This window comes from Varanus komodoensis, unplaced genomic scaffold, assembly GCF_004798865.1.
Source record: "Varanus komodoensis strain SLA01 unplaced genomic scaffold, ASM479886v1 scaffold23, whole genome shotgun sequence".
NCBI lineage: Eukaryota > Metazoa > Chordata > Lepidosauria > Squamata > Varanidae > Varanus > Varanus komodoensis.
In genome coordinates, this window is record NW_025335627.1 from 4,246,401 (window position 1) to 4,273,753 (window position 27,353).

At 42.9% G+C, this 27,353-nt stretch overlaps 1 protein-coding gene across 1 annotated transcript in view; it reads right to left on the reverse strand.

Annotated features, from left to right (window-relative positions):
• The window catches only part of LSS (lanosterol synthase), a 66,600-nt gene that overhangs the window by 29,752 nt on the left and 9,495 nt on the right, over positions 1-27,353 (reverse strand). Inside the window, exons 5-12 of the mRNA XM_044432028.1 lie at positions 26,865-26,986; positions 21,208-21,304; positions 17,930-18,065; positions 17,405-17,513; positions 16,929-17,047; positions 10,300-10,397; positions 9,414-9,441; positions 4,189-4,245 (exon numbers count right to left, since the gene is read on the reverse strand). Of these exons, the coding sequence (XP_044287963.1) occupies positions 4,189-4,245; positions 9,414-9,441; positions 10,300-10,397; positions 16,929-17,047; positions 17,405-17,513; positions 17,930-18,065; positions 21,208-21,304; positions 26,865-26,986 (766 nt within the window). The remainder of the gene's footprint in view (positions 1-4,188; positions 4,246-9,413; positions 9,442-10,299; positions 10,398-16,928; positions 17,048-17,404; positions 17,514-17,929; positions 18,066-21,207; positions 21,305-26,864; positions 26,987-27,353) is intronic.

The window sequence follows — 27,353 nt, forward strand, 5'->3', positions numbered from 1 at the left end:
GCCTGGATAATGGATTAGAAAAGATGGAGTGCCCCTGGAGTGGTCCATGAAAGGCAGAAATCACAGACAAATAGACTAATTGAGTTTGGCTTGAGTCCAGACAGATGTAGAGAATGCTGAAATTCCAGAACCTCTGCATCGAAGCTGAGAAAGGACAAACTGATGAAGAAACACAAAATTTTCAAGCCTTGCCCACTTAGAAGAATAAGAGTGTCTGGTGGCAGGTCTAATTGCTGCTGACAGAACCTGTTGAACTCCAGGGTCCCAGTCCCTTGCGTAAAATAGTCCAGAGCCATCCAAGAGGTTGCAGAAGTACCAACTGAATCTGCAGAACCCTGAGGTGATGGGATTTGGCTCCATCGGCACTGAGGAAGGCATTAGATCAGAGGAGCAGACTGAAGCGATCGGGTTCAATCCCATCGGAACTGAAGACAATACTGGGTCAGTAATATATTCACAAAGTGGAGACAGAACTTCACCCAGGAATGGAGATAGGGAAATGATGTTCTGCCAAGTCAGAATGGTGTGCAGCCTGAACTGACAGAGTCCGAGTGGTAGTTACGATACCCTCCAGGCTGTGTGGCAAAGTGTCTGATCTCCTTGTCAGAGTAGAACCCCAGAGCTGGACGCTTGGGTTGGGCCTCACGCTCCAAAAGGATAGGTGTCTGGGACCGTTGGGTCGGAGACCTTCCAATTGAGGATTCTCAAACCAGAGAAGCCCTTGGGACTAAGGACCACACAGGAGTCGTCTGTCTCAATGGTGTGCTCAGAGTTCTGTGCTGGTAAGAGAGAGTTCCACCCATTGGAAGTGCTGCTTTTACATTTTAGCCTTCTTTACCAGTCCAGCTTCCTCAGTCTTGAGGTGCTTTTACTTTTCCTTCTTTTTCTTAGGCACCTCCAATTCCACAGAAGGCTAGGTATGGGGAGCACTCGACTTAACCTTCGACGCCGCACCAGTTTCCGAGTGCTTTTTACAGGCCTCCTTAGAGGTCGAAGCGGCTTGTTCTACTTTGGGTACCTCTCACATAGCACCAAGGGCACAGTCCCACAGCACCACGCAGAGCCTTCCCACCTGGTGCCTGCAAGCCTGCTTACACTTCTCAACACTGTGTTCCTTGCCCAAACAGAACAGGCACAAGGAATGTCCATCAGAAGACAGCCTCTTAATACTGCAGCTGGCACACTTTCCGAATGCTGGTTTGCTCAGCAACATCAGGAAGCCAAAGAAAAAGAGAAGGAGAGAGAGAGAGAGGATAGAAGGATTATATATAAGTGGAGGAAGGGTAAGGAGGAGAACGAAGATGAGGGTCGAGAAAAGAAGTGCCAATAGAAAAGTTTTATTGTGAAAAGAAGCAGTGAGGAATAGTTCTAAGGCAAAAGTTCGGAGTACACAGAGAAACAAGAATGCTGGAGAAACCCAACGCACCTCGCAAACGGCAGTCAAAAGTGAACTGAGAAAATGGTGAGAGCATGCCGCATATATAGGGGAAGGGAGGGAGGGGGCGCCTGCAGAAAGTTCTGGGCTAAGCTAGAGAAATCTTCCTGAACAAAGCACGGAGCAGGCGCAGCACCCATATGTGTGATGCACAGAGACCACAAAGAACTGGTTTCTCAGCCTCAGCTCTGTGCCAGATGTCAGGGTTGGGGAGGAGGAGTAATGCGAGGCACATCTTTTTGGACCTTATGTCGCAATAGACAGGCTTAAGAATTACACTGTAAGTAACTTTAAACAAATAATATTGATTGTTCTGGTTCTGACTCAGAGCTGAGCAGACCAGAGGAAGCTTCCCCAGCTGGTATAGGAACTATTGGATACAAACAACCAAGCACCCAGATAGGGCTCAATCAGAGTGAGTGAAGAGGAGCTAACAGAAGTTTGGCAATGGGAGAGGTCAACGGAAAGGCCCTTAATTTTTTTCCCCTTATGTACCATGAAGGAGGGAGCAGCTATAACCATGCACAATAATAGTCTTCCAAAAAATTATAGAAAGTTAGAGTACAAAATATGTTGTCTTCAACATCTATATACTAATGCCTGAAGTACGGAAAACAAACTGAATTAACCTGAACTCTTTAATACAGGAGGGCTAATATGAACTCAACCATGTAATTGAAACTTGGTGGGATGATTTCCATCCCAGGAATTCAACAACTGAAGGATATAACCTGTTTAAGAAGAACAGAAGGAATGGAAAATTGGGTAGAACTGCAGTATATGTCTCCATCTTCAAAAAGGGCAATAAGAACGATCCAGGAACTACAGACTATTTAATCAATCCCTGGAAAAATTCTGGAGCAGATTATAAATTGCAAGTCTTTTGTGGAGGCATGATGCCATCATTATGGGGGACTTCCCTAATATCTGTTGGCAGTAAAACTCTGCCAAAGGCATCACTGATCACTCCCTCCAGCAGAAAATCAAAGTGGGAATAAGAGGTATGGCTTTACTCAACCTGATCCTAAGCAACAGGGAAGACATAGTGGACAAAGTAATAGCTAAGGGACCTCTGGGGGAAAGTGACCCTACCTTACTTGACTTCTCAATAATAAAGGAAGCTAAGACTAAATGCAGTCAAACAGGCACCCTGGATTTCAAAAAATTCAGGGCAATGATAAACAAGTCCCATGGCGAGCCGTTCTAAAGGGAAAGGAGCCCAAGAAAGGTGGGATTATTTTTAAAAAGAAATGCTTAAGGCAAAACTGCAAACAATTCCAACAAGAAAAAAGAGTAGTAGACAACACAGGAAGCCTGTAAGGCTTCACGAAAAGCTAAGACCCATTTCAATCTGGCTTCAGGTCTGGCTATGGAACTGAAACGGAACCTAGCTTGGTCGCCCTGTACGATGACCTGTGCAGGGAGAGGGACAGGGGGAGTGCGTCCCTGTCGGTTCTCCTGGACCTCTCAGCAGCTTTCGACACCATCGACCATGGTATCCTCCTGGATAGGCTGGCTGGGTTGGGAGTTGGAGGCACTGCTTTGCAGTGGTTCCACTTCTACCTGTCTGGCCGATTCCAGAAGGTGGTATAGGGAGACTATGGTTGTTGCCAAGCTCCTGTTAGCTCTCCCTGATTGCATGCTTTGATCACTTGCTCTCTGGGAACTTGCTTGCTTATAACCAATAGCCCCTAAACCAGCTGAAGCAGCTTCCTCTACTCAGCCAGGAGTCAGGAAACAGAATGAAAGCTCCTTTCCACAGTAAACCCAAGAAGTACCGATTTGTTTCTGAAATGATGATGATGATGCAAAATCCTTACTTAATTCAATGCAATGGAAACTGTTAAGATTCTGCTTATATTATTATATTAAATTACATTCATATTTGGGGTTGGCCCCAAATCAGATTAAACAGATTGACCTTTATCAAATGAAACCTTTTTCAGTCACATAATATATGACCTAATTAATGGTCTCTTTTTTAGAGGGGTCAGAAAGGAGAGTATGTCCAGAGTCAGTCCAAATAGTTAAGTCTGGAATTATGTACACCAGTGGTCTTCAACCTTTCTACAGCTGGGGACCAGTGAAAACAGGAAAACCACTCTGGGGACTGCTGAGGCAAAAACAAAAGGCACCATACACACAATACAGTATTCTGTGTATTAGTTTCCAAACATAATACCAAAAAAATGAAAATTCTCCAAAACAACCAGAAACCAAGCAACAAAAAATGCTAACAAAAGAACAAAATACCAAAATCAGTGCAGCGTGGCTCCCACTGTCTCCTCCCTGCCCCTCTGGTGGCACCAGAGCAGCCCCCACAAATGTGATGCCGACTGAGGAAGACCTGGTGGAGCACAGCCAGCCAGTGGCATGTGGCCCCCTCCATGGACCAGCAGGAAATCTCCTGCGGACCGGCACCGGTCCATGGACCAGTGACTTCAAAACACTGATGTACACTCCTTCCCAACAAATGCTGCTTTTTTCATCCATGTACCACGTGACATAATTATTAGCCCCAAAAGTGAGTTTTTGGGGGTACTACCCCCTAAATGCCCTAGTAGTTGCTCATAAGACGGAACTTTTATAACATGTTCAGATATTCAAAGCTTTTCTCATGTTGTGGAGTAGGACTAATTGATCCTCTTAGCACAAAATTACTGGCTATAGGCATGGCAAGAGTTATATTTTTCTAAGGGGACAAGAGTAGCGAAATTTCAAGTTAAGACAAATGTATGAAAAAATGGTATTACCTCCAGGAAAGCTTGGACAGCAAATGCTGTATCCCAAAGCTGGGAACCGTTGGTACCCTAAAAGAAAAGAAAGGCATACTCTAAAACCAAGCTGAACTGTGATCTGCCAACTTACATATGTTTCAGCCAATCAATGCACACAACCAATTCTAAGAAGGTTGAAAATTTGCTAAGAGACACTTTCGCATTTATGCATCAAATGGTAAGATTTCTCTGTTTCCTTCTGTAACCTGTAAATAAGAATTGACTCTGTGAACTCACACATCTGGATTCTATTCCTGCATAAAACAGCCAATCTAGATATGAAAAGACATGAAAAGAGTTTCAGCTGGAGTCCCATTCATCCTCTTTCATGCATGTTTCAGGTGTGCCTCCTGCCTCCCACTCAGTCTGCTTCAGTAGAAGAACAAATAAGAGTAAGATATCAAAGCTGAAGTAATTGCAATGGCAATAAGAAACCATATTTTCATAGTGAGAAGGTGGTCTGCTGTGACCACTAACTCAAAGCGTTTGTCTGTATAAGAAACAGTGAGAGACTCTAGGATGGAACTAGAGGGGCTGTAGATGGGTAAAGGTTGGCAAGGCCCTTGAGAAAAAGCATAACATCTGGATGCAAGCAGAGCAAAGAGCCACTGGCCATGATAAGACCTGCAGAGATATACACAGAGTGATTAGATGCTAGTCCATTCTTTTTATGGGAGAGCAAAAAGTCAAGCACTAATGTGAGATTGTACATCTCAAGACATTGTTCAAGAAACCTATGATTGTTTCAGGACATTGTTCAAGAAACCTTGGTTTCATCCAACTGGTGCTCCTGGTGAAGGTTTATTTGAACGTGCAAACTGCTTTTTCTTTCTGCATCCGAAGGGAGCTCCCCATCCAGAGAGTGAGGCATCCATTGTGATAGCCAGGTTCAGTTCCAGAGGGGTGAATGTGTCTCCAATAGCAGTATTAGCCTTATCAGACCACCACTTAAGATCCCTTTGGATCTGCAGTGGGATTTGAAGCCTGGCTGTATGGAATTTGGTTTGGAAGGAGGTCAGGAACCAGAGCTGGAGAGGTTGCATGTGCAACTGGGCAAGTGGTACCACAGTGATAAAGGTGGCCATGAGGCCAAGGACTTGCTGGATCCTGGTGACAGTGACCGTGCCGTCCCTGATATGACAGGTAAACTCTTTGGTGAGGATGCACAGTCTGTCAGGTGATAAGAAGGCTCTCATTGAGATGGAGTCAAGACATGCCCCACTTCGATGGACAGAGAGCATAGGGGAGAGACAGGATTTAGTTGACTTTATGTATAAATTGAGTCTGATAAGGAAGCTGCTGGAGTACAAAATGAAGCAGGGCACAGCCTGGTAGAACTTTGTCAAGAGAATACAATGTTCATAGCAAACACTCTTTTCCAACAGCCCAAGAGACGACTCTACACATGGACATCACCAGACGGTCAACACAGAAATCAGATTGACTATGTGCTCTGCAGCCAAAGATGGAGAAGCTCTATACAGTCAGTAAAAACAAGACCAGGAGCTGACTGTGGCTCCGATCATGAGCTTCTTGTTGCAAAATTTAGGCTTAAATTGAAGAAAGTAGGGAGAACTAGCACTAGGCCACTCAGGTATGACCTAAATCATATTCCTGATGAATATACAGTAGAGGTAACAAATAGATTTAAGGAATTAGATCTGATAGACAGAGTGCCTGAAGAACTATGGATGGAGGTTTGCAACATTGTACAAGCGGTAGCAACTAAAACCATCCCAAAGAAAAAGAAATGCAAGAAAGCAAAATGGCTGTCTGAGGAAGCTTTACAAATAGCTGAGGTAAGAAGGGAAGCGAAAGGCAAGGGAGAAAGATACACCCAACTGAATGCAGAATTCCAGAGATTAACTAGAAGAGATAAGAATGCCTTCTCAAATGAACAGTGCAAAAAATTGAAGAAAACAATAGAATAGGGAGGACCAGAGTGTCTTCAAGAAAATTGGAGATATGAGGAGTGAAAAACCACCCACTGATGAACTGATTTTAAAATAGAATGTGGACTGTGCTGAAATGGACAGGCTGATTTTGTCTCTGAAGCAGAAAGAGGATACATACTTCTATCAAATTTTTATTATTGGCTAGAGAAACAGGACTATGCATATATTTGAATATGTCTATGGATTGCTATAAAAAATAATAGGGAGCTGACCCAGCAGGTCTGATGACTCTGATGACTGATGTCTTTTTTAGTTTCTTTTTTTAGTTTGTAGAAAATAATAATAAAATTTACTTTAAAAGAGAAAAAAAGAAAATTGGAGATATGAAGGGAATGTTTCATGCAAAAATGGGCATGATAAAGGACCAAAAAGGCAGAGGCCTAACAGAGGCAGAAGAGATTAAGAAGAGGTGGCAAGATTACACAGAAGAACTATACAAGAAAGAGCTTAACGTCCCTGACAACCACGATGGGGTGGTCACTGACCTCGAGCCAGACATCCTGGAATGTGAAGTCAAATGGGACTTAGGAAGTCTGAGCAACAACAAAGCTAGTGGAGGCGACAGTATTCCAGCTGAGCTATTCAAAATCCTAAAAGATGATGCAGTAAAAGTGCTACACTCAATATGCCAGCAAATTTGGAAAACTCAACCGTGGCCACAGGATTGGAAAAGGTCAGTTTACATTCCAATTCCAAAGAAGGGCAATGCCAAAGAATGTTCAAACTACTGCACCATTGCACTCATTTCACATGCTAGCAAAGTTATGCTCAAAATCCTACAAGCTAGGCTCCAGCAGTATGTGGACCGAGAACTACCAGAAGTACAGGCAGGGTTTCAAAGAGGCAGAAAGAGTTCCACAAAAACATCTATTTCTGCTTCACTGTCTATGCTAAAGCCTTTGATTGTGTGGATCACAACAAATTGTGGCAAGTTCTTAAAGAGATGGGAATACCAGACCATCTTATTTGTCTCTTGAGAAACCTACATGGGGGTAAAGAAGCAACAGTGGGAACTGGACATGGAACCACTGATTGGTTCCAAAATTGAGAAAGGAGTTCAGCAAGGTTGTATACTGTTGCCCTGCCTATTTAACTTGTATGCAGAGCACATCATGAGAAAGGTGGGGCTAGATGAATCACAAGTTGGAATTAAGATTGCCGGGAAAAATATCAACAGCCTCAGATATGCAGATGATACCATTCTAATGGCAGAAAGTGAAGAGGAACTAAAGAGCCTCTTGATGCGGGTGAAAGAGGAAAAGACAAAAGTTGTCTTGAAACTCAACATCAAGAAAACTAAGATCATGGCAACCGGTCCTATCACTTCCTGGCAAATAGATGGGGAAGAGAGGGAGGTAGTGACAGATTTTATTTTCCTGGGCTCCAAGATCACTGCAGATGGTGACTGCGGCCAAGAAATTAAAAACATGCTTGCTCCTTGGGAGGAAAGCTATGACAAATCAAGACAGCATATTAAAAAGCAGAGACATTGCCCTGCCAACACAAGTTCATATAGTCAAGGCTATGGTTTTCCCAGTTGCAATGTATGGCTGTGAAAGTTCGACCATAAGGAAGGCTGAGTGCCAGAGAATTGAAGTCTTTGAACTGTGGTGCTGGAGGAGACTCCTGCGAGTTCCTTGGACTGCAAGAAGATCAAACCAGTGAGTCTTAGAGATCAACCCTGACTGCTCTTTGGAAGGCCAGATTCTTAAGATGAAACTCAAATACTTTTGGCCACGTAATGAGAGAAAAGGACTCACTGGAGATGAGCCTAATGCTGGGAACAATAGATGGCAAAAAAAGAAGGGGATGGCAGAAAATGAGGTGGCTAGATGAAGTCACTGAAGCAGTTGGTGTGAGGTTAAGAGGACTCCAGGGGATGGTGGAGGACAGGAAGGCCTGGAGGAATATTGTCCATGGGGTCGCGATGGGTTGGACATGACTTCACAACTAACAACAACAAGGAAGTTGCATGTTAGTTCAGTAGCCTGTATGGAGGCCTGTCAGGATGAGGCAATGATAAGCCAGTTGCCTAAACAGGGGTATGCACTCACCCCATGAGACAAAGGTGGGCACAAACAACAGCCATAAACTTTCTGAATACATATGTTGCTATTGCTAGGGCAAAGGGAAAGACAGTGAATTGAAAGAGTGGTTCTTTGACCTGAAAGTGAAGGAAATGTCCATAAGACTCTGATAGAAATATGAAAGCATGCATCTTTAAGGTCCACCGAAGTGAACTGTTTGTCTTTGTACAGTAGTGGTAAGATAGACCAGATTGAGACTATCCAGAAGTGTTTAGGCTTGATGAAACAATTGACACCTCTAAGATTGAGGGCCTGAAGACCTCCATCCTTTACAAGTGTAAAGTACCTGAAGTAGAAGCCAGGGGTTCTGGGCTACACTCATTCTATGGCTCCATTTTGAAACAGAGAAGAAACCTCTGCAAGTAGGGTTTCAGGAGTGGTTTTCTTTATGGTACCAGGTGAAGGGAGGGACTCAAACACAATTCAGTGTCTATGGAAGATGATGGAAAGTACCCATGTATCTGAGGTGATGTCAGAGCAAGAGTGGAAAAAGTGCTGGAAGGGATGATTGAAGGATGGATTGAATGAGAGAATAGGCTGGTAAAGGAGTCATAGGTGTCTCCTGACTTCATGCTGGCATCTTATTTTAATGACAAGTTCTAGTTGTCTTGAACTTGGGTTTTATCATATTGAGGATGCTGTGCTTTGCTTTGTTTTGTTTTGTTTGTTCTTCTGCTGTAAGTCGTCCCAAGACGTCAGTGGTGGATAGGTTAGAAAAGCTTTAAATAAATAAATGTATTCTTGTCTGTACTTTTGGCCTTCAGTTCAGTTCCTTCAGGGGGTTACATCCCTTCCCTGACAGTTCCAAGATAAATCTGCCAATTTCATATTTAAGATTTCATGCATTTGATGAAGTGGACCAAGTCCATAAATGCTTAAGCCACAGCAAACGCATTACTTTTTAAGCTGCCACAAGACACTGTGTTCTTTAAGGTGTTAAATATAACCTTTTTATAAACATTTCTCTCACAGTGAATTCCAATACAATTTAAAATTCAAAATGGTAACAGTGAAACATACAATAAAAATGTAGGAAGAAAAAAAGGAAAGCAATTAAAACAGTAGAGTGATTTTTCTTAAATTATCAGTCTTTAAAAACAGAAAAGGAAGAAAAGAGGAAGAAAAATAAGGTCTTTTCATCTTTGTCTGGAAATAATACCTGCATCTTCAGGCCATCCAGTCCTAGCCTGCAAGGAGACAAAAAGCACGCAATGTTGCTTTCTGGGTGAACTTCAGCAAATTTCATATAGCCTTGAGGAACATACGAACAAGAGGGCTGTTCACTGCCAGCACTTACACACCCCATATCCAAAGCTTTCAAGACAGGGGCATTGAACCTCTTTCAGTCTGAGGGCCAAATTTTGTTTCTGGGAAGTTCTTAGGAGCTGCATTCTAATGGTGGAGAGGGTGAAAGGCAGATAGGGCTGAGAGCACGAGCACTAAAAAATGCCAGCATACATTAGCGTAAACATTTACTGTCTGGGCATTCCTGCCTTTTGCAGTGGGGAACAATTATACAAAACTTGGAAAACCACCAGGTTGTTGGGGGAAAAGGATATGGCCATTTGCAGAATCCTGAAAAGTGAGACTGGGATTGCCGAAGGGTTGGGTTTGCCCCCTGGATTTGATGTTTCCCCACTCTTGTGTTAGGTTAAATGTATGGTCCTGGCCATTTGGAGAAAATCTCTATGTGGTAATGGCTGGTTCTGGATGTGGAGAACCCAGGATCAAAATCCCTGCTCATTTTTGAGATTCACATGGTGGGCAAGTCACTCTAACAAACCTAACTGGGTTGCTTCCCAAGCTTTGCTCTGATCTCTTTGGAGGAGAGTACAAGTATGATTTAACAAACCTTACTAATTCATGTGCTCGGGAACTTAACAGACTGTTTACAAGGCTAGCTGCCCCCTATAACACTTGACAATATTGCTCCAGTCACAACAGTGCAATTTTCTAAGCATGGCTTAAGCAAAACAGAGTTTTGAAAGCATTATGTATAATACAGTGATAAGAACGTATACTTTTGGGTTTCAATAAAGCCTTACCAGAGGTAGTCAGGGATTCTAGAGACATGTTCTTGGAATGCAGGAGACTTGTCTCCATCCACATACCAGCGCACAAGCATGTTAATTGTTTTAGATATCTACATGGATAAAGACAGGCTAAGAGTTATTTCCCCTGAGAAGGCTAAAGCAATCAGCATCCAACATTCCTGCCTCTGCACCAACACAGTTTCTACATCAAGTTCTCATGAAAACCAATCCAGAAAGAAGGCTTCCCGAGGCACTGGATCAGTGGATTCAGGGACCAACAAACTGGATGGATCAAATAAAGAATCATCAGAAAGCTGCCTTGTATCAGGGCAGCCTATTCCACTATCTAACCTGGTATTGTCTATGGTGACCACCACCAGCTCTCTAGGATCTTAAGTTCTTTACAGGTGGGAGACGCCAAGTACTTGGGACCTTCTGCACACAACTCGCATGTTCTGCCACTTTATCTACAGTTCCTCTCCAGTGAACATAACAGGCCGTATTTCCAAGGAAGTGTGTGTAGAACTGTAGCCAAAAGTTTGTGAGGTGCTCACAAAATGTTTGTGAGGAACACCATCGGTGAGGGTGTTCAAGGATAGGCTAGACATGCACAAGCTAGGCATGTCATGAGTGGAGCCGGCTGGAGATGGGGGTCAGACTAGATGGCCTGGGAGGCCCCTTCTGACTCGCTCAGTTTCTATGTTCCTATGCTTCTAAAAAGAGGCAAAATGAAAAAAAAAATAGTTAGAAAATTTAACTGCTCCATAGACTAACGTGTACTTGTTGGTATTTTTTCCAAACAGGCCCCCTTACCATAACCTCCCTGGCAACTGCTATCTGTCCCTGCCCTCATCTTTTCTGAACAGTCCTCCATCTCAAGACAATTTGCCTTGTTTCAGTGCTGTTTTCAGAGCAGAGGGGATTTTAAAAGTATTCCCAATTTACTATTATGTTTAAAAGTACAGTGCTATTGTTATATATTCGTAATTTTACTCAGTGGGTGAGATTTCTTTTCAAAAATTCAGTCTTCTAATTTAATGAAAAATATGTGAAGGCCACCAACAAAAAAGTTGCAGTTCATTTCTTTTGTTAAACGGAAAGAGAAATTGTAACCATAACATTTTCCAACATCAAACCTAAGAGACAGTCATGGCAGGCTGCCCACACAGGTAGCCCATATCACAGCAGGTAACCCCCTGAAAAGTTACATTTCCCTATTTAAATACAGGGTGTCCCGAAAAAAATTGACATCATTTCGTAGTCGAATAACGTGGCCAATACTTGCTCAAATGATCTCAAATTTTAACAAAATGTGTAAAAACTAACTAATGTTAGTTACGCAATGTTATGCAAGACATGCCACAGCGTGTTTGGCAGGAGGTGGACTACCAACTTGACATGTGTCGTGTCACAGGCAGTGCGCGTATTGAACATTTGTGAAGCTTTGTGAAATCGTTTAGAAAATCTACATCCCTTTGAATCTCTTGCTCGAATTTTGATAAATCTTTTACTGTTCAACATGAAGCCTATTTAATTTTGTTTGCCTAGGACATGTAGTTGCTCGGATATTCACATTTCAAGTAATGTCAAATTTTTGGGGACACCCTGTACAATACAAATTAGAGCAGCAGTGACTGGGGTGAAGGATAAACTGTAACACACACACACACACACACACACACACACACAGTGGTATGTTGCCCTTTCCTTAAGACAAAGGTTATGTGTCGGGAGCTGGGCTTAGAGTGACAACAGAGAATGGCAGGAATCAGCTTGCAAGTGTACAGCAACACAACTTTAACCCACTTGCACCATCTGATCCAGAGGAACTTTTCCTCCTCTGACCTAAGTGTGCAAGGACACTCTTCTGGATAGTTCAGAGCAAATCAAAGATGAGTGATGACATAGAAAGTAAAACTGGCATGTGTGTGATATTATAACGTATAGCAGAGGCACGCGCTTCAAGGTTCGACTCGACCGTCAGGTTCACATTTTGGGAAAAAGCATGATTTGGAGGCCAGTTAAACCAAGAAAAGTTAATTAAACTTTCAGATTCAGGGTTTTGTGCCTCCAACTATCATATCATTTTTCAAAAGCTCTTTTTTCTCTTTGTCATAACTGAATGAAATTTACAGGCATATAGCTCTTTAGGAAGGATTGTACCAACCAAAAGACAGAAAAACAGACACAGCATTTTTGTGTTACGCATTTTTGTTGTTTGATATGTTTAGTGGGAGGGAATTGCTAATAACTTATAGAATTATATGAAAACTGTGGTGATTGTTGCCCCTTCTGAGTGGATGGAGCCTCTCAAATTGCAGAAGGACAGAAGGATAACTGCATGGGTCATGTTCAAGGGCAGTCTTGATATTTTGAGAGTGTCCAAAAAAGAATGTATTTATCTCCCTGTGCTCCTTATGGATCATTCTTCTGAAAATGACAGTCTAAAGGATACTCTTTCTAAGCAACATACAAATTTTCACAAGGACAGCTGCTGTGGCTTATGTAAAAAGGTGAATTCACGAGTTATTTGAGTAGAATGAGGCACTTCCCTTTACCTCTCCCCTCACTTTTTTTTTTGGGGGGGGGAGGCAATTTGTATGAAAATGGCATACATAACAGAGGTTCCTGATTCAGCTTAGGTGTTGGTCAACCAATGTACATCCCTAATGTATAATGAGTAATAAGACTCTCCAGGAAGAGATTGTACTCTAGTTGCATTTGTTTAATCTGCTATATTCTCAGCAATGATTCCCACACTGTATTCCTGCGATGGAAACATGTCATTCTACTAACCCAAGAAACCAGAGCCTTTGTGTGCATGATGGGCTATGTTGGTGTGCAGGTGGTGACTGCCAAGAACAGAGGCAGAGTAGCTTTCCATGAAGGAGGTGGAGGGCTGAGATTATCCCTGTTGCAGGAATCTCTCCTGGATTCTTCAGGCACCTGTCAATCAAATTACCAGTGAGAATGTGCAGGTAGCCCTAAGGCATGATATGGGCACATATCAGGCTGGAGCCACCAAGGAAAGGATTGAGTTAAACCTATACTGCCCTTCAGTGTGGACATTTTAGTGCTGATTGCACTGTGTTGCTGGGGGGTCTTGTAGGGAAAGTATCATAGAAGCATAGAATAGCGGAGTTGAAAAGGGCCATGAAGGCCAACCCCCTGCTATTGCAGGACACTACATTATACCATCCCACTCAGATGGTTATCCAGGTTCTTTTTGAATGTCTCTAGGTAGGAGAGCCCCCCATCAGCTTCAGTCCTCCGTCAGCTTCACTGGCTTCCCATTGAAGTCCGGGCCCAATTCAAGGTGTTGGTGATGACCTATAAAGCCCTAAATGGCTTGGGTCCTGGTTACCTGAAGGAGCACTTACGTCCATATATGCCCGGCCGCCCCTTGAGATCTGCGGCAGAGGCCCTTCTCCGGGAGCCCTCCGTGAAAGAAATTAGGAGGGTAGGTACTCAGAGGAGGGCTTTCTCTGCGGTGGCACCCAATCTATGGAATGTGCTCCCCAGAGAGGTCCGCCTGGCGCCGTCGTTATTTGTTTTTCGGCGCCTGGCAAAGACCTTTTTATTTAAGCGTCATTTTAATTGTTAACAGTATTTGCTTATTTACCTGGCCAGGGCGACTTCTTTTATATTGTTATTTATTTTATATTGTTAATTTTATATTGTTATTTTTGTATTTTATTGTATTTTATTTTGTGTTGTGAGCCGCCCCGAGGCTTTGGCAAGGGGCGGCATAGAAATGTTTTAATAAATAAAAATAAAATAAAAATAAATATCTCATTCTTGGGCTTCCACCTCTCACTTTCAACTTGTACTTCCTCTTGGTTGTAGATTTCCTTGTGGGAGAAGACTGAGGCAAGGTAGGAACTGAGCGCCTCTGCCTTTCCTTTGTCATTTGTTATTACTCTGACATCTACTTTAAGTAGCTGGACACCCTTGTTTTTCTCATGTCTTTTGTTCTGGATGTGTTTGAAGAAGGCTTTCTTGTTGTTCTTAGCAACAGTTCCATTTTCTGCTTTAGCCTTCCTGATACTGTCCCTGCAATTCCTTGCTGTTTGTTTATATTCTTCTTTCATGGCCTGGCCCTTCTTCCACTTTCTGTACATGTTCTTTTTTTCTTTCAGGCTGTCACTCAACTTTTTGTGGACCCACATGGGCTTCCAGTGCTCTCTTCTACACTTTTTTTCTTGATGAAATTGTTTGTATTTGTGCTTGGAGAATCTTCTTTTGGACACTTGGACTTCTTTTTTTGAATTCAAGTATCACATGGTCACTTTCCCCCAGAGTTCCCATGGTTATTCTTTTGTCCACCAGGCCATCCCTGTTAGTATTAAATCGAGGACAGCTGATCCTCTCGCACCTTCCTCTACTTTCTGCTGGAAAGAGTTGTCAGCAACACATGTCAGGAATCTCTTGTGGGCGCCATGCTTGGCAGAAATTGTCTTCCAATATATATCCGGAAAATTAAAGTCCTCCTTGATCACTACATCATTCTTCTTGGAAATGCTGGCAAATTGCTTTTTGAAGGTTGCATCCTTGTCCTCTTTTTGACTGGGTGGACAGTAATAGATGCCAATAACTATGTTTTTCTTATTTTCACTTCCTTTACATTAAGCCAGATGCTTTTGATGGGGCTACTAAGTTCCTCTTCTTGTATTTCTGTGCAGATAGATGAGTCTCTCACATATAATGTGACTCAACCACTGGGTATTGGTGCGGAGACATAGAGGTTCATTCTCATTGTGCCCTGATTTTCTTTCTATGTTTTTGGGAGACTGATGTAGAGCCCTGCTTGAGGTTTTTTCTCTGTTGAAATATATAAGTCTTTGCCAGGTGATGGTATGCCATGCTGCACATCTCCTTCCCCCATGTTTTAGTTTAAAGCCCTCCTGATGAACTTTTTCATGTAGTGGCCAAATGCCTGCTTCCTTTGTGAGGTGCAGCCCATCATTTACCAGTAGTCCATCTTCCAGGAAGCTTAGCTTGTAGTCCCAGAATCCAAATCTGTCTTTATGGCACCACCATCATAGCCAGTCATTCACTTGAAGGAGTTTTCTTTCCCTAACAGTTCCTCTTCCACATACTGGTAGGACTGGGGAGAAGAATATCTGGGCCCCAATTTTTTTATCTTCCTCCCTAGAGCTTCGAAGTCTGGTGTTAATTCAGAAAAGCTTCTCATAGCAGTGTTGTTAGTTCACTCATGGAAGAGAAGGAAGCAGTATTTGTCAGTGGGTTGTATGAGTTGTGTGAACTTTCTGGTTGTATCTTTAATCTTGTCACCAGGGAGACAGCATATTTGACAATTTTCTGGGTCATCGATACATACATATTTTTCCATCTTGCACAACAGGGCATCTCCCACAACTATCACCCTTCTCCTTTTGGTGTTGCCACCTTTGGTATCTTTCCCTTGTATGATTGGCCTTTTGTCTCCTTTTCAGAGTTACACCATGTGTCGTGTATTTCTTTCACAGTGGGTTTCTCACATGCCCCTTCCTCAAGCAACTTAAAGTGAATTGAGAGTTCCACTGCTTCCACTAGGTTTTTCTAGGCCTTCTGCATCTGTCACCCTGTTCCAGCAAGTTTCCTCATTTCCCCTTCCCTCAGGGTGCTCTTCTGCTGCCTCGGCCTGCTGATGCTCTGCTTGCTTCTGTAGTACACTTAGCTGCTGCAGCTCCTCTGCGCTGTCTAAATATTTTCCGTTTTCTTTTACTGTCTGGGGGGTGGTCACTCGTTGCTCTAGTGCTCTCACCTTTTCTTGTAACAGGTTGGCACCCTTTGAAATCAGGGAAGTATTAATTCCACTAACACTGCCTGTGCTAGAAAAGGGCTAAAAGAGCCTACAGAGATATGACTCAAGGGAGGAGGAAATGAGGATCATCTGCCGGATTCCAGATGAAAAGCAGTGCTAGAAGATGGCCCACTAGGCTACGATCCCAAATCTTGTATTTGGAGCCCCAAATCTCTGCATGACCGCCTGCCCTACCACTAGCTACCCATGGGCTCTTTCTGAAATAAAGATACAGAGGCAGTGGCAATCTCTGTGGCATAATTCCCCTGGATTACCTGGACTTTTGCCCACATGTGCCTCACTTTATGTTGCCACTGCCCCCATGGATCTTACTGCCTGAGGGTTTTTTTCCTCCAATCAAATGCCCTCCTCAATTCTATCCATATCTCCCTTTTTGCAAACAGCAGCATCCTTGGGAGACAAGGTCCTTTAAAAACACACACACCTTTAGAGTGCTTAGAAATAGCACGTGCGAGTTTGGATGATGATGATCCCTAGCACTGCCCCTATTTCAGGCACTCAAAGCGATGCTTGAGCATAGATGAGGACATTTAGCCAAGGTGTTCACAAGAGTCAGCAAGCAGCTGATATGGTGAAGCTGAGCCAATCCCACAGTGTCAAGAAGATACTGGGAAGGAGCAGGACGGGTGGGAGAACTAAGAAGAATTTTTGGGTTGGCTTTTTTTTGGCTGTCTGCCAGCCAATCTGTGGTTTCTTCAACCAACTATGGTGAACTAGGTCCCAGGTCATGTTACGGCCATACTTTTGTAGTATCTGCAGAACAAGCTCAGATCTAGAGCTATTTAGTTCTAAGCAAAGCTTAAAAGTGACTTACAGGGCCAATGCTTATGGACTTGGTGAATCGGTCATCAGCCTTGATGTGATCATAGAGCTCATCCATGGCTCGGTGTCTCAGACTCTTGCTGTGGAATCTTTCATAGGTGTTAATTATTGCTAGAATGGAAACAGAGAGACAACCAGGATTCATATTACCTTCTGAATATAGCAAAGCCATCACTAGAAAATGCCTAAAATAACAAAAATACATGGCCTTCCTTATTTCTACTCATAGCTCTGGCCCAGAGGGAATAATATATACTCACCTCCAGTAGTTTTTGCTACTCCCTTCCGATCTCACCACAAGAATCCCAGAGATTCTGCTGGGAAACATATAGCTTATTCTATTCTGATCTCACTTCAGGAATTATCTGCTTGGCAAGTACTTTTATTTTGACTAAGAAAAGAGACAAGGCCAAACATGTAAAGCAAGGGTCCCTCTGCTCGCAGGATCTGAGGTAGCACTTCACTTACCATAGACAATTGTAAGTAGCCAGCTGTGTGGGGTGAATACATCATCTGAAGCAACGTTATTTCTCTGCGCAGGCCAGTCAATTCTGGAATAGTCTTCTACATAGAGCTCCTAGGAAAAATGGTCACAAGAGTCTACATAGCAGAATTAATACCAGAAATAAAAGTTGGCAACAGAGACCAGAAGCCCATTCTCAGTCTAGGAAATGTTACAAAATGAGGTTAATGGTCTTTTACGACGCATCATTCTAATAAGTCACAATGTCCAAGAAAAAATTGTGTGTGCATATTTGCTTTCCTTCCTGCCTATGGAAGGACTGCAGATAACAAGGAATTAGGATTAAGGAAAAGTAATCAGTGATTTTGACAGATTGTCTGTGTATTTTTCATGCAATAAGAGACAGAGCTTTTAAAATCAAAAACTGAGATACAATACAAAATGTTCCATCATGTGCCATCTATATGGAATTGCGGAAGACTGGGAAGAAAACTGAGAAGAGATGAAGAAAAGGAATTGTCTGGAACTACCTGTCGGAGGCTGAGGATAAGCTCATCTTCCTCTGCAGTGAGGCGTGCAGCATAACAGTAGGCCATTGGCAGGTAAACCTGACGGCAGTGACACCAAAGAGTCGAAGGGTGGACTGGCATCCATGAAGGAAACAGCCTATCATAAGCAGGAATGAAAAACTACTTTAAAGGATTGGCAGATACACTGAGATAATTCATCCAACTAGCCCCAGGCACTTTGTGACTGCTAAGAAGGTATCAACACAGCATTCTCCATGCTCCTCTGACAAGCTGAGGGTGAAGCCACTGTGAAGTCCTCCCAGGCAAAATGAACTCCAGAACAGACTGAAAAAAATTGAACAAGCCTCTTACAAGTGGACCTATATATACTGATAGAGATTTAAGGCACAATACAAACATTCACCAATGGTACGTTAAGCACCTAATTTCCAAGCCCCCATCAGAAATCGCATTTGAGACAGAAGGCAGGGAAATTTCAACATGACACTTCATATTATATAGCACCTGTACCCATTACAACCAGCAAAGGCAGAAAAATGCTTTCTTTTATCTTCAGAAAATATAAGTACCCAACTAATCTAACCTCTTCAAAAATATAAAAAATACCCCAGCTCTAAGAGTCTGCATCCCGTTCTCCTGTGCATTAATTCTCTCATACAACTTTTTGGACAGCATCAATTGGCTGTTCAGCACAGCCCTCTATAGTCCTTTCTGGAAAAGAAGTTAACAATTGATTTAAAATATGATGCCCCCCAGGTTTCATTGGTATCACATTCTAAAAGTATAATCTAATACAAAAGTTATCAGGGTACACTGGACTCCACAAAGCTAACTTAAATTCTTCACAAAGCTAACTTCAATTCCAGAAGTCCTGTGACAGCAGAGGGAAGGAGAAAGGAAAACATAAATACAAAACACATATGTAAAATATGGGACTCCCAAGAAGAACACAAACCTACTTGGCTCAGAATTAGTAGAGAAAAGCATTTTTTAAAGCATTTAACATGATCAAAATTATAAATCAGAAATCAGTCCTACATGTCTGTGCTCTGGAAATGTTAACCCCTGTGTCAAGGCAATGCAAACTATGAGTAGAATTAACCTGCCAGGGTAAGACTTACATCTACCGCCTTTCCCTGAAAGTAAAACCAGGTCTTATATTAATTTTTGCTTCAAAAGACGCATTAGGCCTTATTTTCAGGTGAGGTCTTATTTTTTTCTTACGAAAGCCATAAGAAAAAGCTGTGTGATTGGCACATCCTTTCTAAGTGTTAATACTTGGAAAAGAGCAGAAAGTTTCTGCACTATGCCACTCCCTTTGGTTTTGAATGCGAGCCTCAATCCTTGCCTCCCCTCCACAAAATGCCCGCCCCCCCCAGTCAAGTGCCAGCTTCAGGGCTGGCAGCCCTGAATGTCAGGGCTACAGCCAACAAGGAAAGCACCATGCCACCTGAAAGCTTGGAGGGAGGGCATGTCAAGGCCAGGGTTCCTATTCCAACCTCAAACCACATTTCTGAAGTTGGAGCTGAAACTCCAATCTTTCCTGTGGTCATCATCTAAAGAGCACCTAATTGTACCCTCAGTCACTTTTAAAAATAAGAGGTTCAGTTTTGCTTAGAATGATTCAGATATTTCATGCAGATACTGGGTCCATAGCTTGCGAGATACACTTGACAACAGTGAAACTGCTGCCTGACACTGATGGCTGAAAGCATGAAGAATTTCATCAAGGATGTTGCCTGGCAACATCCTTGCCTGGACAGAGAAAGTCTGGTTTCAACAGTGTATGCTCCGGTAATCTTCAAGTAAGATTACCTTTTGGAACAGGTTCTCAATCCTGTAAGTGAGAAATTAACTAGGCATAAATTAATTGAAGAAGTGATTTGGATGATTTGAGGAGGCAAGCAAATTAATTGAATATTTGGGGGTGATTTGGATGGGAAACTAATAGCCTGCCTTTTCTGAAATTGAAATTTGAGGGTTTTTTTCCCCAAATATTACAATTTTTATCACAACCTGTGACACACTCTGTCACAAGTCACATGCATCTTCTTTTTGTAAGTAGCCATCCTATCTTGTATGAAAGAAGGGCAGTTCATGTACCTTAAGTACATCAGTATTCAAAAAAATTCACACCTGCACACAATGGGGGCAGGGAAGAGGGCTTCAGCATTCCTTAGGCAGGTAAGAGTGCTTTGTTTTTGTACAAGCAATTATGTAGTTCAGTGGTTTTCGACCACCTGTCTGTCGACCGGTGCCGTTCTCTGGGAGATTTCCTGCCCGTCCATGGGGGGCTGCATCCTGCTCACCACAGGCTGGCACAGGGGCTGGCTGTGTTCCACCACTCCTCCTTCGGTTGGCTTTGGCTTGTGGTGGCTACATCAGTGCTGCCAGGGGGGCCAGGGAGGGAAGAGACGGCTCGGTGGGAGATGGCTGGCACCTGCACTGTGCCAATTTTGGTATTTTTTTTTCTTTTATTTTGCTCCATTTCTGGTTGTTTTGGAAATTTTTTTTTTTTGGTATTGTGTTTGGAAACTAATACACAGAATATGGTATTGTGTGTATGGTGCTTTTTGTTTTGGCCTCAGAGTTCCCAAGGCAGTTTTCCTGTTTTTGCTGGTCCCCACTGTGGAAAGGTTGAAAACTACTGGCATAGTGGAGCCCAGCTACTGCCACAAATGGACCTCTGGGGGGCTTTTCTTTTCTCACGGGAGCTGAAACTCACAACCAGGAAGTATGGCATAGTGCAGAAACTCTGTGCTCTTTTCTGAAAATTAACACCTAGAAACAAAGGGCCGGTCACAGGAGACATTGATGTCAACAGACCTGCTCTGTCTGAGAGACATTTCACCTAAGGAGGACCAAAAGCCAGGCCTCTAAGAACATGAAAATTGGTGAGAGGTTCTCATCTTAAGCCCTCACTAACTTTGCAACTAGAATTGCATTCTTCTTCAGGAATTTCCTCAGTATTCTCCAAAGCAAAGTTTACAATAGGAAATCTGAAGCAAGAAAGTAAAAGAGCCAATCTCTGCCTGCTTCAATAAAATGTTAGCGTACATTCAGGTTTCTTGGGGGCAATGTTTACCCCATGACCAGGAGTTTCTTGAGGCAAGAGCTCCAGGGAACTGCAATATTTCTATTTTCTGCTCTTTAATGGAATGTCACAAAAATTGAAGCAGGGACTTAACGCATGTAACCTTCATGCTTGATGGCTACTTCATTTGTTCCGTATAGATACAACTCCTGTTTCAGAACTAATCCAGTAAAATCACACATACCACATCTCAGGAAAAAGTGTATTCATTCCATCCCAGCTGTAGACATTCAAGACAGCCAACCAAAATTTACCCCAGGAAGCGATTCCTACAGCACCACCTGAAGAGTCAAATACATAAGAACTCACACAAAGCTGCAGTGTAACAGAGATATAAATTCTGCTGTAGGGACAGTAGGATTTACAGTTTTATGCCGTATGACTATGACCTGGTCTATGTACGTATGAAGCAGACAGAAGTGACATTGACTGTGCCACTTCATACTGTAGACAGAGGATCACATTTGGAAATGTTCCTTTCCTTAACTCCCTATAGGTATACATTAGCAGGAAGACAACTGAGCTGGGACAAAGGTGTATTAGCCTATTACTTTCAGAAGCATGCAAAATGCCGTTTTCCACCTGCAGTCCTCCTTCTCAGAGTGAAATCTGGGCAACGTTATGGGAATCAGAGTACATCAGGGTCCTCACTTGTTTGGAGGCTGGATGTGTTACGATCCCAACAACCAACCAAGATGTTAAAGTATGTCTACAAAAGAGATAGTTTAAGTAAAAACCCTCCCACTGGAATATATGAAGAAGCTCAGACTGTTGCCTCTGCCCCCTAACTCCACATCCCCTGATCTTCAGCCCTAACTCAGAGGAGGAGTTGCATCGGTAGGGTTAGAAGATCAGGCAGGTAGCTCTGATCTTGCAACACGGGGCACCATCAGTCATGTCCGTGGGCTATCAAGGTGGCCCAATATTACTTATAAATGAAAGCTAGAAGTTAAATAAATTACAAGTTAACTTTACAAAAAACAGCATATTCCTTGACAATTATAGAATAGCAGAAGAAACAGAAGCTGGTTTTTCAGGGCTTCTGACCATCTACTAGCAAAATACTTTTCTTCATCCCCTCTGTAGCCCCCTCCCACACCAAGTCTGCTCTGAAGGTGGGGGGGCTCTCGAGAACAGATTTAGGAGATGCACGGGTAGGAGGCTGCAGGGGAAAGGCAACAAGAGGCTTCCCATTACATGAGCCAAACATCTTAAAATTAATTTAAGCCTTGGCCTCTACATTCATGCATGCTTTCCCTTGCTCTCCTCTGCTTCCACGTGTGCATTACCAAGGTGCAGCAAACAAAGCGGTAGAGCAGTCAGCTGCCAGATGCTAGAAAACAAGCTGCGTTTTTCTCTCCTCTTCATTGGTTAGCCTGACTACAACACCAAACCTTTTGCCTCATCATCTCTGGGAAGGCTTACCCCAGTTCCTCGACAATTGAGTGTGGGTCTAGCACAAATGGGGATTCTGGTGATGGAATCTTTGGCAAGAGTGCAATGGGGCAAACACCCAATGAGAGACCAAATAGAAAGCATGTTAATTTATATTTTCAATATGTCGTCCCAATGATAAAAGTATCTGGACAGCTTACAAAAAACAGAAAAACCAAAAACAAAGTAATCATAACCACAACAGATAGCACACTGCATCCAATGCTTGTTGCTCATTGTTGCTAGTTGTGAAGTCGTGTACAACTGATCGTGACCCCATGGACAACATTCCTCCAGGCCTTCCTGTCCTCCACCATCCCCCGGAGTCCACTTAAGCTCACGCCGACTGCTTCCGTGACTCCATCCAGCCACCTCCTCCTCTGCCGTCCCCTTCTTCTTTTGCCATCTGTTGTTCCCAGCATTAGGCTCTTCTCCAGGGAGTCCTTCCTTCTCATTAGGTGGCCAAAGTATTTGAGTTTCATCTTCAGTGTCTGGCCTTCTAAAGAGCAGTCCGAGTTGATCTCCTCTAAGACTGACTGGTCTGAACTCCTTGTGGGGCAAGGGACTCACAGGAGTCTTCTCCAGCATCACAATTCAAAGGCCTCAATTCTTCGGCACTCAGCCTTCCTTATGGTCCAACCTTCACAGCTATACATTGAAACTGGGAAAACCACAGTCTTGAATATACGAACTTTTATCAGCAGGGTCATGTCTCTGCTTCTTAGTATGCTGTCTAGATTTGCCATAGCTTTCCTCCCCAGGAGCAAGCATCTTTTAATTTCTTGACTGCAGCACCATCTGCAGAGATATTAGAGTCCAGGAAAATAAAATCTGTCACTACCTCAATTTCTTCCCCATCTATTTGCCAGGAAATGATAGGACTGGTTGCCATGATCTTAGCTTTCTTGATGTTGAGTTTCAAGACAACTTTTGTCTTTTCCTCTTTCACCCGCATCAAGAGGCTCTTTAGTTCCTCTTCACTCTCTGCCATTAGAGTGGTATCATCTACATATCTGAGGTTGTTAATATTTCTCCCGGCAATCTTAATTCCAATTTGTGCTTCATCTAGCCCCCCCCCCCCCCTTCACATGATGTGCTCTGCATACAAGTCAAATAAGCAGGGCGACAGTATGCAGCCTTGCAGAACCCCTTTCTCAATTTTGAACTACTCAGTAGTTCCATGTCCAGTTCTCACTGTTGCTTCTTGACCCACAATTTGTTGTGATTCACACAATCAAAGGCTTTAGCATAGTCAATAATGCAGAAGTAGGGGTTTTTCTGGAACTCCCTAGCTTTCTCCATGATCCAGTGTATGTTGACAATTTGATCTCTAGTTCCTCTCCCTCTTTGAAATCCTGCCTGTACTTCTGGTAGTTGTTCTCGGTCCACATACTGCTGGAGCCTAGCTTGTAGGATTTTGAGCATAACTTTGCTAGCATGCGAAATGAGTACAATGGTGCAGTAGTTCGAATATTCTTTGGCATTGCCCTTCTTTGGAATTGGAATATAAACTGACCTTTTCCAATCCTGTGGCCACTGTTATATTTTCCAAATTTGCTGGTATATTGAGTGTAGCACTTTAACTGCATCATCTTTTATGATTTTGAATAGCTCGGCTGGAATACTGTCTCCTCCACTAGCTTTGTTGCTGCTCAGACTTCCTAAGTCCCATTTGACTTCACATTCCAGGATGTCTGGCTCGAGGTCAAGTGACCACTCCATCATAGTTATCAGGGATGTTAAGCTCTTTCTTGTATAGTTCTTCTGTGTAATTTTGCCACCTCTTCTTAATCTCTTCTGCCTCTGTTAGGTCCCTGCCATTCTGGTCCTCTATCATGCCCATCTTTGCATGAAACGTTCCCTTCATATCTCCAATTTTCTTGAAAAGATCTCTGGTCCTCCATATTCTATTGTTTTCTTCTATTTCTTTGCACTGTTCTTTTGAGAAGGCATTCTTATCTCTTCTAGCTATTCTCTGGAATTCTGCATTCAACTGGGTGTATCTTTCTCTTTCTCCGTTGCCTTTCGCTTCCCTTCTTTCCTCAGCTATTTGTAAAGCTTCCTCAGACAGCCATTTTGCTTTCTTGCATTTCTTTTTCTTTGGGATGGTTTTAGTTGCTGCCTCTTGTACAATGTTGCAAGCCTCCATCCATAGTTCTTCAGGCACTCTGTCTATCAGATCTAATTCCTTAAATCTATTTGCTACCTCTACTGTATATTCATCAGGAATATGATTTAGGTCATACCTGAGTGGCCTAGTGCTAGTTCTCCCTACTTTCTTCAGTCAAAGCCTAAATTTTGCAACAAGAAGCTCATGATCGGAGCCACAGTCAGCTCCTGGTCTAGTTTTTACTGACTGCATAGAGCTTCTCCATCTTTGGCTGCAGAGCATATAGTCAATCTGATTTCTGTGTTGACTGTCTGGTGATGTCCATGTGTAGAGTCGTCTCTTGGGTTGTTGGAAAAGAGTGTTTGCTATGAACATCGTATTCTCTTGACAAAATTCTGCCAGCCTTTGCCCTGCTTCATTTTGTAGTCCAAGGTCAAACTTGCCTGTTATTTATTTATTTATTTAAACATTTTTATGCCACCCCATTCGCCGAAGCCTCGGGGCGGCTTACAACAAGTAGTTCAATAATTATAATTAAAAATATAAACATTAAAATAAAATACATACAATATAAAATAAGCCGCCCTGGTTATCTTTTGGCTTCCTACTTTAGCATTGCAATCCCCCATGATGATAAGGACATCATTTTTGGTGTTATTTCTAGAAGGTGTCATAGGCCTTCATAGAACTGGTCAACTTCAGCCTCTTCAGCATCAGTGGTTGGGGCATAGACTTGAACTACTGTGATACTGAATGGTTTGCCTTGGATTCAAATTGAGATCATTCTGTCATTTTGGAGATTGTATCCCAACACTGCTTTTCCTACTCTTTTATTGACTATGAAGGCTACTCCATTTCTTCTGAGGAATTCTTGCCCACAGTAGTATACCTGATGGTCATCTGAATTAAATTCACCCATTCCTGTCCATTTTAGTTCACTGATTCCCAAGATGTTGATGTTCAATCTTGTCATCTCTTGTTTGACCACGTCCAGCTTGCCTTGATTCATGGATTTTACATTCCAGGTTCCTATGGAGAATAGATCTTTGCAGCATCGGACTCTCCTTTCACCACCATATATATCAGCAACTGAGTGTCCTTTCGGCTTTGACCCAGTCACTTCATTCTTTCTGGTGCTACTAGTACTAGCCCTCTGCTCTTCCCCAGTAGCACATTGGACACCTTCCGACCGGAGGGGCTCATCTTCCGGCATTATATCTTTTTGACTGTTGGTACTGTCCATGGGGTTTTCATGGCAAGAGTACTGGAGTGGGTTGCCATTTCCTTCTCCAGTGGATCAGCTTTTGTCAGAGCTCTCTGCTATGACCTTTCTGTCTTGGGTACCCCTACACAGCTTAGCTCGTATCTTCTTTGAGCTATGCAAGCCCCTTTGCCACAGCAAGGCAGTGATCCACGAAGAGGCTGCATCTGATAGATATATCATCTACACTGGCTGGCAATTGAAGTCTGGGCCCAATTTAAGGATCTGGTAATGACTTATAAAGCCCTAAACGGCTTGGGCTCTGGATACCTGAAGGAGCACCTTCTTCCCTATGTGCCGGCCCACCCCTTGAGATCAGAGGCAGAAGTCCTTCTCCAGGAGCCCTCTTTGAAAGAAATCAGGAGAGTAGCTACTCAGAGAAGGGTCTTTTCAGCGGTGGTGTCCCGAATGCAGAACACGCTCTATAGGGAGGTTTGCCTGGTGCCATCGCTTTATTTTTTTTGGTGTCAGGTGAAGACCTTTTTAGTCTCCCAGTACTTTAACAGTTAATTGGTTTTATCCTTGTTTTTATCGTTATCTGCATCCGAAAAGTACTAGACTAGGAGAATCTTCCAGAACATAGGCACTGCACAGGCACAGCACCCATACGTGTGAGACCATGAAGAAGAACACTGATAAATAAGCAACTTGTAGTAACAGCACTCATATCAGATTGGCCATAAATGACCAAATGCAGGTATGTTCCCACTATGCACCGTAAGCACAGGATCTCTGTTAGTTTCTCTCACTTGTGTTTTCCAGAATTTCATAGTGACTCTGGCAAGTAACAGCTGCAATGACTTGAGGCATTATAAGTTTGGCTCAATTAATCAGCAATCAAAAAGGTCAGGAACAAGCTGAACTATCTAAAGAACAGATCTGAAGACATTTCAGACCAGAACTAGATCTGCCCCATACCATTCCCAGTTCCTGCACCTGCAGTAAACAACAGAAGAGAGACCCCTTTTCACAGAATACCAGTGCTTGGTACAAAACCCAGATCACCTCCACTTCCAGCCTCTAGCATCCTAGTCACCTTTGCTATGGAGGTTGTTTCGAGCCCGCAGTAGATCTGGATCATCAGGACTGACTCCAAGAAGTCTCATGGCTGTGTAGTTGAGCGCAGTAGTAAATACTTTGGATGTGTCTTCAATATGCCTACCAAACAAGAGATGAGGCAAGTGTGACCATGCAACAAATCTTTACTGACCTGAACCTGGTCAAGATTTATTGGAGCTGGAGAAATCAAAGTTAGCAACATTACTGAAAAGTTACTTCCATGCAGATCAATTGCTAACAAAGAGATGGGAGCCGAAGAAGCACTGACAGAGGGTGTGTTGACAGAACTATTGAAAATGCATGGTTCCAAGTTCCCAGTATGGACTAGAATCTGTTTAATTGATGCCTGTTTGCACAATCAGTTTCAAATGTGAATTACAGTGGTGACTTGTACTCCGAACTTATTTTGTTTCAGGAGGGTTTTTGAACTCTGAATTGTTCAAAGTCCGAAACAATTTTCCCCATT